This window comes from Macaca mulatta, chromosome 20 (assembly GCF_049350105.2).
Source record: "Macaca mulatta isolate MMU2019108-1 chromosome 20, T2T-MMU8v2.0, whole genome shotgun sequence".
Lineage (NCBI taxonomy): Eukaryota > Metazoa > Chordata > Mammalia > Primates > Cercopithecidae > Macaca > Macaca mulatta.
In genome coordinates this window covers 64,883,309-64,896,098 of record NC_133425.1, presented here as the reverse complement: position 1 = coordinate 64,896,098, position 12,790 = coordinate 64,883,309, and the positions used below count along the sequence as shown (strand labels likewise).

At 40.2% G+C, this 12,790-nt stretch overlaps 1 protein-coding gene and 1 long non-coding RNA gene across 3 annotated transcripts in view; one reads left to right on the top strand and one right to left on the bottom strand.

Annotated features, from left to right (window-relative positions):
• Nucleotides 1–12,790, bottom strand: part of SNTB2 (syntrophin beta 2) — a 114,727-nt gene that overhangs the window by 24,389 nt on the left and 77,548 nt on the right. For both annotated transcript variants that reach the window (XM_077984460.1, XM_001100304.5), the window contains exon 4: nucleotides 7,556–7,698. In XM_077984460.1, coding sequence (XP_077840586.1) covers nucleotides 7,556–7,698 — 143 coding nt within the window. The remainder of the gene's footprint in view (nucleotides 1–7,555; nucleotides 7,699–12,790) is intronic.
• Nucleotides 1–12,790, top strand: part of LOC144337682 (uncharacterized) — a 32,491-nt gene that overhangs the window by 11,905 nt on the left and 7,796 nt on the right. The gene's annotated exons all lie outside the window — the stretch shown is intronic.

The window sequence follows — 12,790 nt, the reverse complement described above, 5'->3', positions numbered from 1 at the left end:
ACGTGGAATCTGAAACCTTATCAACAGTTTCTGTATCATGTTTACATTAAAAATCAACTGGTTTCCCTTGAAATTTCAATGGATCTTTTTTATGCGTGCATAATTTTGCAACATCATTTATCATTCATTTGGAAAAATATTTGTTCACTGAGTTACACAGATTTTCCATGTTAAAAATGGTTCATTATAAAAGATGAAAAAAATCTCATTTGATATTACCACTACAAGCTCACAGTAGCAGATATGAGTTTTCCAGCATTCTAATTTTTGCTTGAAAGCTACAATTTTATCATTGGCAACTAATACTGTCAGTGTTTTCCTTAAGTTACAGACTCATTTTGGTGATCTGACAAATACCCAAGTCTGACTAAACGTGTTTGTCAATCGGTCATTCTTTCAAGAAAAAATGATGTTTCCATGAAAAAGCATGGAGTTCAGCTGAGAATTCAATCACACATGTGCTTTTCCTTGAGACAACAGTCATTCTTCAGTATGTAGCAGAAGTGCTCCATGAGTACTTCCCATTTCATCACACAGAATGTTACAAAGATGAATACTCAAGGGTCAAGATTAAATAAAATTAATATTTTTTACTATTTCAGTAGAGACATTTTGAAGTTAAAATGGCATTTTTTTCCCTCTGCAAGTCCACGTGGGGACAGATACAATGACTCCCAATACAGTTTGGTGCCAACTGCCTTGATTCATGCTAAGGTGCCAGCAATTTTACCCACCCTCAGTGCAAATGCCAACAACATGAAAAAAAAGCAAATGACATTTTAGTATTACTATGAAAACAGCTTTGAACTCACAAGGCCTCTGTAAAGGGAATCTTGCAGAGGTCCACGAAGTATACTTTGAGAACTGCTTGGCCGGGCGCGGTGGCTCAAGCCTGTAATCCCAGCACTTTGGGAGGCCGAGACGGGCGGATCACGAGGTCAGGAGATCGAGACCATCCTGGCTAACACGGTGAAACCCCGTATCTACTAAAAAATACAAAAAAACTAGCCGGGCGAGGTGGCGGGCGCCTGTAGTCCCAGCTACTCGGGAGGCTGAGGCAGGAGAATGGCGTGAACCCAGGAGGCGGAGCTTGCAGTGAGCCGAGATCAGGCCACTGCACTCCAGTATGGGCAAGAGTGCCAGACTCCGCCTCAAAAAAAAAAAAAAAAAAAAAAAAAAAAAAAAAAAAAAAGAACTGCTTTACTGAGCTGATTCCCAAAAAACCAACATGCCAATTAAACATTAGCTACCTTAGAAAGAGTTAAATAAATTTCAAAATTACTCTACATATGATCCAAGTAAGACAAAGTGTTGGGGAAAGCAATAGATACTTTATCATATTCAGTTTGAATGCTAATCCCAAAACAGACATTAAAAAATATAAAGTCTAAGAGAATTTTTTCCTACAGATTTCATTATGAAATATTTGGCAAAGGGAATCTAATTCAAACCAGATGCTGGACTCTTGCTGAACAGCGGTTGGTTGGGAACAGTGCTAAAAGGCCCCCCTTTTGTGGAGAGGCCAGATGAGTTCATGCAAAGGCATTTTGGCAGCTTTTGCCCCACAAGTCCCATAAGCACAGCACTACTCAATATTCCACATTCTAAAGTCACCACACTTTTTTTTTTTGAGATCTTTTTTCTCTTCCAAAGAAAGCTTATAGGAAAAGACAACAAAATCCATATCCTGAAAAATCCAGAGCTCCTGTAAAACCGGTGTCTTTCTACCTGTGTCATGTATCTGGCTTTAATCTCAAGAAATGTGTAAAATAAAAATCCTCCTCATTTATCACTTTCATGCCTTCACTTATTCCTCATTGGCCTGAACTATCAGCTATTAAAATCCATGCACATACAGAGCTTTGGTTTCGAAGAATCTGTAAATGTGCAAAAATATAAACGGCAGCTCATGGTTAATTTATGTTACTCTAAGGATGTTATTTGATTTTGAAGTACAATCAACTCTTAATTTTTCAGGATTATCTACTTTGTTTAACATAATAAAGATCCTTAATTTCTTTTCCTTACCTGTGTGTTTATGTAATCCTTTTTTATTCTGTCTCATACACGTGTAAGAACATGGTCCAAAGTATTAACAATAGAATTAGGGAAATTAAACATTCAGCCCTTTCTCATTATTCGTTTAAATCTCAAATGTTCTCTTTCCCCTACATTAAAAACACTTTCTGGCCTTGCCTCCCTCTGCAGGATACCTCCTGGTCTGGATTCATCTTCTGGTCTCTCTCAGGGTTACCCTTTACCCCTCTCTGGTTGGTAGAGGATGATTAAGCCCCACTTAATTCTATTGTGCAGTGACTTCAACCAATTCTACCTTGCCAACATGGCCACATGGAAAAACTAAACCTTTCATCTGTCTTGTTTATTCTAATCCACCAGTACTTCCTGAACAAGGAGTAAAGAAGCCCTGTTGTTACATTAATTAAACTTATTAAGAAACAACATGAATTAATTAAACTTATTAAGAAACAACATGAACTGGTATGGTGGCTCACACCTGTAATCCCAGAACTTTGGGAGGCGGAGGCATGAGAATTGTTTGAGCCCAGGAGTTTGAGACCAGACTGGGCAACACAGCAACACAGGCTAAAAAAATTAGCCTGGCATAGTGGCTTATGCCTATAGTCCTAGCTACTCGGGAAGCTGAGGTGGGAGGATGGCTTGAGCCCAGGAGTTTGAGGTTACAATGAGCTATGATCCTGCCACTGCACACTCTAGACTGGACAATAGAGTGAGAGTTCGTCAGAAAGAAAAAAAGAGAAGGAAGGAGGGAGAGAGGAAGAGAGAGGAGAAAAGAAAGGAAAAGGAAAGGAAAGGGAAGGCAGGGAAGGGGAAGGGGAAGAATAAGGAAAGGAATAGAGAAAGGAAGGCAGTCTAGGAAGCTCTATATGACCCACCCATTTAATTAATGGTGAGTTCAATTTGCATGAATGAGCATGTTTGAATTCCTCACCTTTAATATGAAACTTTGACTATCTGTAAAAATTGGTGGCAGATCAAAAAACTGCTCCTTTTCCTTTCTTTTAATTTTTTAGAGATGAGAGGTCTCACTATGTTGCCCAGGCTAGTCTTGAACTACTGGGCTCAAGTGACCCTTCCAGCCTCCCAAGAAGCTGGGATTACAGGCATGTGCCATGGCACCCAGCTAAGAGCTCTTCTTTTTTCCTTTTTTTTTTTTTTGAGACAGAGTCTCACTCTGTCACCCAGGCGGGAGTACAGTGGCGCGATCTCGGCTCACTGCAAGCTCTGCCTCCCAGGTTCATGCCATTCTCCTGCCTCGGCCTCCCTAGTAGCTGGGACTACAGGCGCCCGCCACCACACCCAGCTAATTTTTTGCAGTTTTAGTAGAGACGGGGTTTCACTGTGTTAGCCAGGATGGTCTCGATCTCCTGACCTCGTGATCCACCCGCCTCGTCCTCCCAAAGTGTTGGGATTACAGGCGTGAGCCACTGCGCCTGGCCAGAGCTCCTCCTTTAACAATGACCAAATTAAACTAATTATTATACTTTTTTTTTTTTTGAGATGGAGTCTCGCTCTGTTGCCCAGGCTGGAGTGCAGTGGCATGACCTCAGCTCAATGCAACCTCTGCCTCCAGGGTTCAAGTGATTCTTCTGCCTTAGCTTTCCAAGTAGCTGGGATTACAGGTGTGTGCCACCACGCTGGACTAATTTTTGTATTTTTAGTAGAGACAAGGTTTCTCCAGGTTGGTCAGACTGGTTTCAAACTCCTGACCTCATGATCTGCCTGCCTCAGCCTCCCAAAGTGCTGGGATTATAGGCATGAGCCACTGCACCTGGCCTAATTATTATGCTTTTTACAAAGAATTCTTCTTGGGCATAATTTTCATTTAATAATAAATATTATAATTAAAGCAGCTAACATTGAGCAGTTACAATGTGTCAGGCACCATTCTAGGCAGTTTATTAGTATAAACTCATTTAATACTCACACCCACCCTACCTCATTAGGGTACACTTAACAAATGAAAAATATGTGTCACAGAAAGGTTCAGTAGCATGCTACCACTTAGTATAACATTCAGTTTATTATGAAACAGTCTCTCTTTTCAATCTTGTTGGGTTTAATTATTTTATTGAAATAACTGAATTATTAAAATATAATTCACACACCATACAATTTATCCCTTGAAGTACAATGGTCTTTCGTATATTCAGAATTTAGGAACCATCACCACATTCATTGTTAGCACATTGTCATCATCTCAAAAAGAAATCCTGTACCCATTAGCTACCTCCCCCTGTCAACGGCTAATCTACCTTCTGTCTATCCTGGGTTTGCCTATCCTGAACTTTTCATATAAATGCAACAATACAGTATGTGGTTGTTTGTGTCTGGCTTCTTTCACTTAGCATAATGTTTTCAAGATTCATTTACACTGTAGTGTGTATCAGAACATTATTGTTTTTAACTGCAAAATAGTATTCCACTGTGTGGATATGTCACATTTTATTTATCCGTTCATCAGTTGAGGGACACTTAGGTTGTTTCCACTCTTAGGCTATTGTGAATAATGCTGTTATGAATGGTCATATGTAAGTTTTCATGTGGACATAAGTTTTCATTACTCTTGGGCATAACTTAGGAATGGAATTATGGGTCACAGCGTAACTCTACGTTTAGCTTTTGAGAAACTGCCAGACTGCCTTGCACAGCAAGTATACATTTTACATTCTCACCAGCAGTGTATAAAGATTCCATTTTCTCCACATCGTTGTTCACACTTTTTATTTTATCTGTCTTTTTAATTATAGCCATCCCAGTGGGTGGGAAATGATATCTCACTGTGGTTTTGATTTGCATTTCCCTGATGGTTAAGGATGCTGAACATCTTTTCATGTTCTTATTGGCCATTTGTATATCTTCTTTGGACAAATATCTATTCATATCACTTTCCCATTTCTTTTTTTTTTTTTTTTTTTGAGAGGGAGTCTCGCTCTGTCACCCAGGCTGGAGTGCAGTGGTGAGATTTCAGTTCACTGCAACCTCCACCTCTGGGTTCAAGCAATTCTCCTGCCTCAGCCTCCCAAGTAGCTGGGATTACAGTCCACGCCACCATGCCTGGCTAATTTTTGTATTTTTAGTAGGGACGGGGTTTCACCATGTTTGTCAGGCTGGTCTTTTAACTCCTGACCTCAGGTGATCCACCCACCTTGGCCTCCCAAAGTGCTGAGATTACAGGCATAAGACACTGCGCCCAGCCCTGTTTCTTAATTGCGTAATTTATCTTTTCATTACTGACTTGGAAAATTCTTTTTTTTTTTCTTGAGACAAGAGTCTCACTCTGTCACCTAAGCTGGAGTGCAGTGGTGCAATCTCAGCTCACAGCAACCTCTGCCTCCCATATCCAGGCGATCCTCCTGCCTCAGCCTCCTGAGTAGCTGGGATTACAGGTATGCAACACCACACTGGCTAATTTTTATATTTTTAGTAGAGATGGGGTTTCACCATGTTGGTCAGGCTGGTCTTGAACTCCTGACCTCAGATGATAGGCCTGCCTCAGTCTCCCAAAGTGCTAGGATTACAGATGTGAGCCACCATGCCTGGACAAGAATTCTTTATATATTCTAGACACAAGTCTCGTCAGATATATGATTTTGAAATATTTTCTCCCATTCTGTGAGTTATTTTTTCACTTTCTTGATGGTGACATTTGAAGCACAAGAGCTTTCAAGTTTCTTAAAGTCAAATTTATCTATTTTTTCTCTTGTTAACTGTGCTTTTGGTATCATATCTGAGAAGACTCTGCCTAACCCAAAGTCATGAAGATTTACTATATTTTATTCTACGAGTTTTATAATTTTAGCTCTTAAATCTTGTCTATATCTTTTCCCTACTTGCAAATTAATACCAGTGATAGTACACACACCACCCCATCTCATTCTTTAGTACCAAAGTGCTTTGGTGGTCCATGCCTAATCTACTTGATAGCCAAGAAATTATTTGCTTATGGCATTATAATTTCCAGTATTAAACAAAAGCTCATCTATGGAATGTGATAAATTTCTGCTTCATGCTTCCAGGTGCACACATTTTAAAAAAGAATAAAGCTACCTTCCTTGCATTCTATGATCAGAACCAAAGTGTAAGCTGATTCTACAAAATTTAAACTTAAGAGATCTCCAGAGCCATATTCCTAAACTCTAAATCTTTGGAAAATATAAATTTATTTGCTCTAATTATAATTACTAAGACACGGTCACATATTTTTATAGGATTATCATCAAGTTCCTAATGTAATCATGACAGAGAAACTATAACTTAAGTAAAGAATTTAATTCAACTAAGATTTATTGATAGCCTCCTACATGCAAAGCATTGTGGGAAGTGCTGAGATGACTAAATCAGAGTTCTTGACTTCAAGGAGGTTATAATTTAGTGGGGATTTAAAAAACCAAATATTAAGAAATTTACAATAAACAATACTGTATATTTTATTTTTTTAAAAGAGAAACTGATAATTAAATTCAGTCTTTCTGCAGGACTATTCTGTCCTGAAGGAATTAATGAGGGCATACCTCCCTAATACTGAGGCTCAGCAAATCCTTTATTTCATTCTGTGATCTAGGAGCTCCAGCTCTAAATTACGGAGATACTACTGGAAGCCTATGTGAAAACGATTTTTTTTATAAAAAGAATAATATATGTAAGGGAAGAATAATATATGTGGTAAGTTAAGGAAATCTTTTAAAGTGAAACTTTTCCTGTAATGCAAAGAATACTCTGCCTTACATGAATCTTTGTCTCCTCAAAGCAGGAAAACCCCACTATTCCCACTGGGATATTCCAGATAGTTTCAGCATTTAGCTCTTTTGACTACCAAATACTTTCCCATGACACTCTTCTTTAATGTGTAGTTTTTGAGTTATACCAACACCTGATTATTTTATAAGTCCAAAAAAATTTGAATTTGGGTATGTTTTCTAGTTTCACAGTTATGATCCCTTAAGACATCTTGGCTTCCAAGTCTAAATTTCTCTATTCTTTTCCCTTTCAGCCCTCCATATGTGGAATGCTAGAAACACCCTGTGGCTTCAGGTCAAATCAATGGTTATTTCATAGAATCAAAATGATGTGTTCTTACATTAGAAAGAGAAGTTGAACAATATTTTGGCTGAGTTGTGTGGTTTATCCACAGTACCACATTCTGGTTTAAATGATTTCATCACTCAGTCAAAAGGCTGCCACAATTTTCAGTGGTTTTCTAGTCACAGTCAATAAAATAAAGAAAAAAAAAACCCCTATAATCTTCATGACTAAGCAAGTCTTGAAAGGGAACAGTTAGGAAGTTTCTTTGACAACTTAAAAGGTACACACAAAAATGCTCAGGAAAAAAACAATTTATTCTGAGCTAGCAGCTGCAAAATGATCAATAAGATTGTAAAAGAAAAAATTTTTGTCTGCATCTGCTACTTAAATGCTCTTTTAGGCACCTAAGGTAACAGAATTCACTTTAAAATTCCTTTGTAGATTTAGAGTAGGATAAATATTTTATTTCCTTATCTTTAGTCTTACTTACCTTGTGGCAACAAGTGGGTAGCTGTGGCATGGTGATGCCCAGGCATCTCTTGTCCATGGCATACAGTCATAGAGCAGCAAATCCTTCTCAGTCACAGCCATAAGGACAGGTCTCCATTGCTGTCTTCCACCATCTAGTTTTGCCTGTTACAATGGAAAAATTCAGAAATCAGGGCTAACTATAATGATATGTCTTTGTAAAAGTTCCTTCAGTGATGGCCTAACACAATGGGTCTCCATGTTGTTTTCCCAACCTGATGGACTTGACATACAGGAAACATCTCACCAAGTTTACACTGGTAGGGGCTCTCCACTGTGAGGTGTGAAGTGGTGTGTGTATTAGAGTTATAAACATTATCTAGTGATACAACACAGTTTTTCCCCATTCCATAATAACTGAGCATTGCCAATTCTGTTTTTTCTTTTATTGAGATAGGGTCTCACTCAGCTTCCCAAAGAGCTGCGATTACAGGCATGAGCCACACATCTGGCCAATATTGTCAATTCTAATTAAATATATAGTAATATGTTCAAAATTATAAGTTTCAGAATGTCTGATGTGTAATATCTTCTAAACATAGGACAGAAACTCCTACTACCAAGTAAGTCTGTATAATGTAAACATCAAAGTTTTTGATCAAGACTTACAATAAGAAATATAGTTTACATTGCAACCCAATATACGCATACATAGATAGTTGAATAAAATATTTTCCAAATAACATAACTCTCTTATTTTGTGCAATGTAATCTGTTAATGTCTTTTTTTTTTTTTTTTTTTTTTTTTTGAGACAGTCTCGGTCTGTCGCCAGGCTGGAGTGCAGTGGCACAATCGTGGCTCACTGCAACCTTTACCTCCTGCCTCAGCCTCCTGAGTAGTTAGGACTACAGGTGTGTGCCACCACACCCAGCTAATTTTTGTATTTTTAGTAGAGATGGGTTTCACCACGTTGGCCAGGGTGGTCTTGATCTCCTGATCTCATGATCCACCCGCCTTGGCCTCCCAAAGTGCTGAGATTACAGGTATGGGACACCTTGCCCGGCCCGTCTATCGTATTTTTTTAAAACGCAGATCATGATTCACTATGTCGTTTTTTTTTCTTTTTGAGACGGAGTTTCGCTCTTGTTGCCCAGGCCGGAGTGCAATGGTGCAATCTCAGCTTACTGCAGTCTCAGCCTCCCGGGTTCAAGTGATTCTCCTGCTTCAGCCTACTGAGTGGCTGGGATTATAGGCATATGCCACCACACCCAGCTAATTTTGTATTTTTAGTAGAAACAAGGTTTCTCCATGTTGGTCAGGCTGGTCTCGAACTCCTGATTTCAGGTCATCTGCCCGCCTCAGCCTCCCAAAGTGCTGGGATTACTGGAGTGAGCCATAGCGCCAGACCCACTGTGTGTGTGTTTTTTTTGTTTTGTTTTGTTTTTTGAGACGCAGTATCACTCTGTTGCCCAGGTTGGAGTACAGTGGTGCGATCTCGGCTTACTGCAACCTCTGCCTCCTGGGTTCGAGCAATTCTCCTGCCTCAGCCTCCCGAGTAGCTGGGACTACAGGTGCATGCTGCCACGCCCAGCTAATTTTTTTGTATTTTAGAAGAGATGGGGTTTCACTGTATTGCCCAGGCTGGCCTTGAACTCCTGGGCTCAGGCAATCTGCCTGCCTCGGCCTCCTAGAGTGCTAGGATTACAGGTGTAAGCCAATGTGCCCAGCCTCACTGTGTTGTATTTTTAAAAAATTATTATTAACCCAGAACTTAACAGCTTAAGAAAACACTTAAACTATGTTCCAAGAGTTCTCCATTGTATTTTATTATTATTATTATTATTATTATTATTATTATTATTATTATGTTTTTAGACAGAGTCTTGTTCTGTCACCCAGGCTGGAGTGCAATGGCAAGATCTTGGTTCACTGCAACCTCCACCTCCCAGGTTCAAGCAATTCTCCTGCCTCAGCCTCCTGACTACCTGAGATTACAGGCACCCGCCACCACGCCCAGCTAATTTTTTGTATTTTTAGTACAGCCAGGGTTTCACCATGTTGGCCATACTAGTCTCGAACTCTTGACCTCAGGTGATCCACCTACCTCAGCCTCCCAAAGTGCTGGGATTACAAGCATGAGCCACCGTGCCTGGCCCATTGTATTTTAGAAATTTATGTTTCAGCTTAGAAGGTTGCATTGAATTTACTTGTATAATGCTCAGTTATCTCTAAAAATGTTTTAAACTTCAGGAAAACAACTACTATTTATCCATACTGTCAAGGATCCAAGGCCAAAAAGCCAAAGACTATATTCAAGAAAAGCCCTGTCATGATCAAAACTTTTCCCTCCTCAGGAGACCTCTGAGCAAGGACTGTTTAACAACACTGTATTTTAACACTGACAGCTTCAAGGAGAATTCAAATTGACAATCACTTATCTCTGAAAGTGTTGCCTTCAGAGCCCTTTTCATGTGCTTTCCTTAAGGACTTCTGAAGGTAATCTGGACATGAGAACCTTACATCTATAATCTGAAAGTGGCCTGAGTGGTTTGGTTCTGTGCTATAATATCTATCACTGGGACTCTCTTCTCCTAGCCAAGGCCACGAGCTAGATCCCAAAAGTGGGAAATTAATTCTAGCCAGTGAAGGGACTAGTGTTCTACCATGTGCTGAAAGCAACAAAAGACAAAACCTAACACTGAGAATTCAAGCAAAATATTGTAGAAATAATTATGCATTTCTTATCAGTGAACCTTAGTTTTCCAAGACTCTATATTAGTCTGTAGTTTTCCAAGACTCTATATTAGTCTCTCCAATGTCTGGAAGGAGAGTATCAGCTCTAAAGAGGTTCTCTTAGAATCATACATTTTTGGATCACACATATCCCCCAAAAAATTCCAGTTTATGTTCACTACTAGGTATTTGTTCCCAAGACTATTACAGACAATATTTCAATAGGTTACATCAGATAGAACTGTCTTCCCAAAGGGTTAAAATGATAAACTGATTTTAATCCAGGCGCGGTGGCTCACGCCTGTAATCCCAACACTTGGGGAGGCCAAGTCAGGCAGATCATGAGATCAGGAGATCGAGACCATCCTGGCCAACTTGGTGAAACCCCATCTCTACAAAAATTAGCTGGGCGTGGTGGCGCGCGCCTGTAGTCCCAGCTACTCAGAAGGCTGAGGCAGGAGAATCGCTTGAACCAGGGAGGCGGAGGTTGCAGTGAGCTGAGATCGCGCCACTGCACTCCAGCCTGGAAACAGAGCGAGACTGTCTTAAAAAAAAAAAAAAAAAAGATAAACTGATTTTTGAAAATAAATGTTTTCCTGGCTGGGTGTGCTGGCTCACATCTGTAATCTTGACACTTTGGGAGCCCCAAGTGGGCAGATCACTTGAGCCTGGGCAACTTGGTAAAAACCTCATCTCTACAAAAACTACAAAAATCAGCCAGGCATGATGGTGTGCATCTGTAGTCCCAGCAACTCAAGAGACTGAGGTGGGAGGATCACTTCAGCCCAGGAGGTAGAGGTTGCAGTGAACTGAGATTGTACTACTGCACTCCAGCCTGGGGAACAGAGTGAGACCCTGTTTCACAAATAAAATAAAGTAAACAAGTAAATAATTTTTCCCCTTAAGTTACAAGAGAGAGATTTTTGAAGGCTAGATCAGAGTATAAGCATTTGGAAAACCTAAATTAAATGTATGTCTTCCCAAAGAAGGTATTTTAAGCCCTAAAGGAAAGATGCTAATGCCAATGGGAGCAATGTTCACTTTCAAGAAAGAGAACTTTAATTAACATGTTTTTCAAACTATTTACTCTCTTAGCTCTTTCAAGTCCTTCGTTTTTAGAGAATATCTTTTCCCTCTTTTACTTATATTGGGGAAAAAAATGAAACCTAAATTTAATCATTCTGATTGCCTATTTGCCTTAAGTTTTGTTGTTGTTTTTTTTTTTTTTTTGGTGATGGAATTTCGCTCTGTTGCCCAAGCTAGAGTGCAATGGCACCATCTCGGCTCACTGCAAACTCCACCTCCCGGGTTCAAGCGATTCTCCTACCTCAGCCTCCTGAGTAGCTAGGATTACAGGTGTCTGCCACCATGCCCAGCTAATTTTATATTTTTAGTAGAGATGGGGGTTTTGCCATGTTGGCCAGGCTGGTCTCGAACTCCTGACCTCCTGAGGTGGGTGATCCACCCACCTCAGCCTCCCAAAGTGCTGGGATTCCAGGCGTGAGCCACCACACCTGGCCTTGCCTTAACTTTTAAGGACACTGTTTGCTTTCAGTGAAGTCAAATGCTGTCTGCTATATATAGTATGTGTTTTTCGATTATGGTAGCACAAGCAGCCTTGGGGATCCCACCATTGAGTTTCTGGCCAGAGACAAAAGGGATACGAATGTTAGGGCTTTGGTTTGCTTGTGTTTGAATACCCACACATACACAAACCTGGCCAAACTACAGCTTTCTCCAAATTTTCTTTTTTTTCCCCTCATGGAGATTCACCCTGTTGCCCAGGCTAGAGTGCAATGGTACAATCTCGCCTCACTGCAACCTCTCCCTCCCGGATTCAAACAATTCTCCTGCCTCAGCCTCCTGAGTAGCTGGGATTACAGGTGCCCACCACCACGCTCAGCTAATTCTTGTATTTTTAGTAGAGACGGGGTTTCACCATGTTGGCCAGGCTTGTCTCAAACTCCTGACCTCATGATCTGCCTGCCTCAGCCTCCCAAAGTGCTGGGATTACAGGCGTGAGCCACCGTTTTGGGCCTCCAAATTTTATTTCTAATAAACAGAGGTGGACAGCACCAAAGATGAAAAAATACTAATAGTTATTATTCATTTCCCTTTTTGACAGGCAATGTACTTCTGGTTCTTTATTTTATTATTACAACAAAAAATGGACAGCAAAAAGTAAATAACTAATTACACTAATACCAACTGAATGTATATGATCCTAACTTGAGTCTTTATGCACTTTGAGAGTTAAAAGGCATCAAGTAGTAACTGTTAAAATAAACCTTCCTTGGTTGTCTTGCCTTTTCTTTTCTTTTTTTCTTTTTTTGACGGAGTCTTGCTCTGTCGCTCAGGCTGGAGTGCAGTGGGGCGATCTCGGCTCACTGCAAGCTCCGCCTCCCGGGTTCACGCCATTCTCCTGCCTCAGTCTCCCGAGTAGCTGGGATTACAGGCACCCACCACCATGCCTGGCTACTTTTCTATATTTTAGTAGAGATGGAGTTTCACTGTGTTACTCAG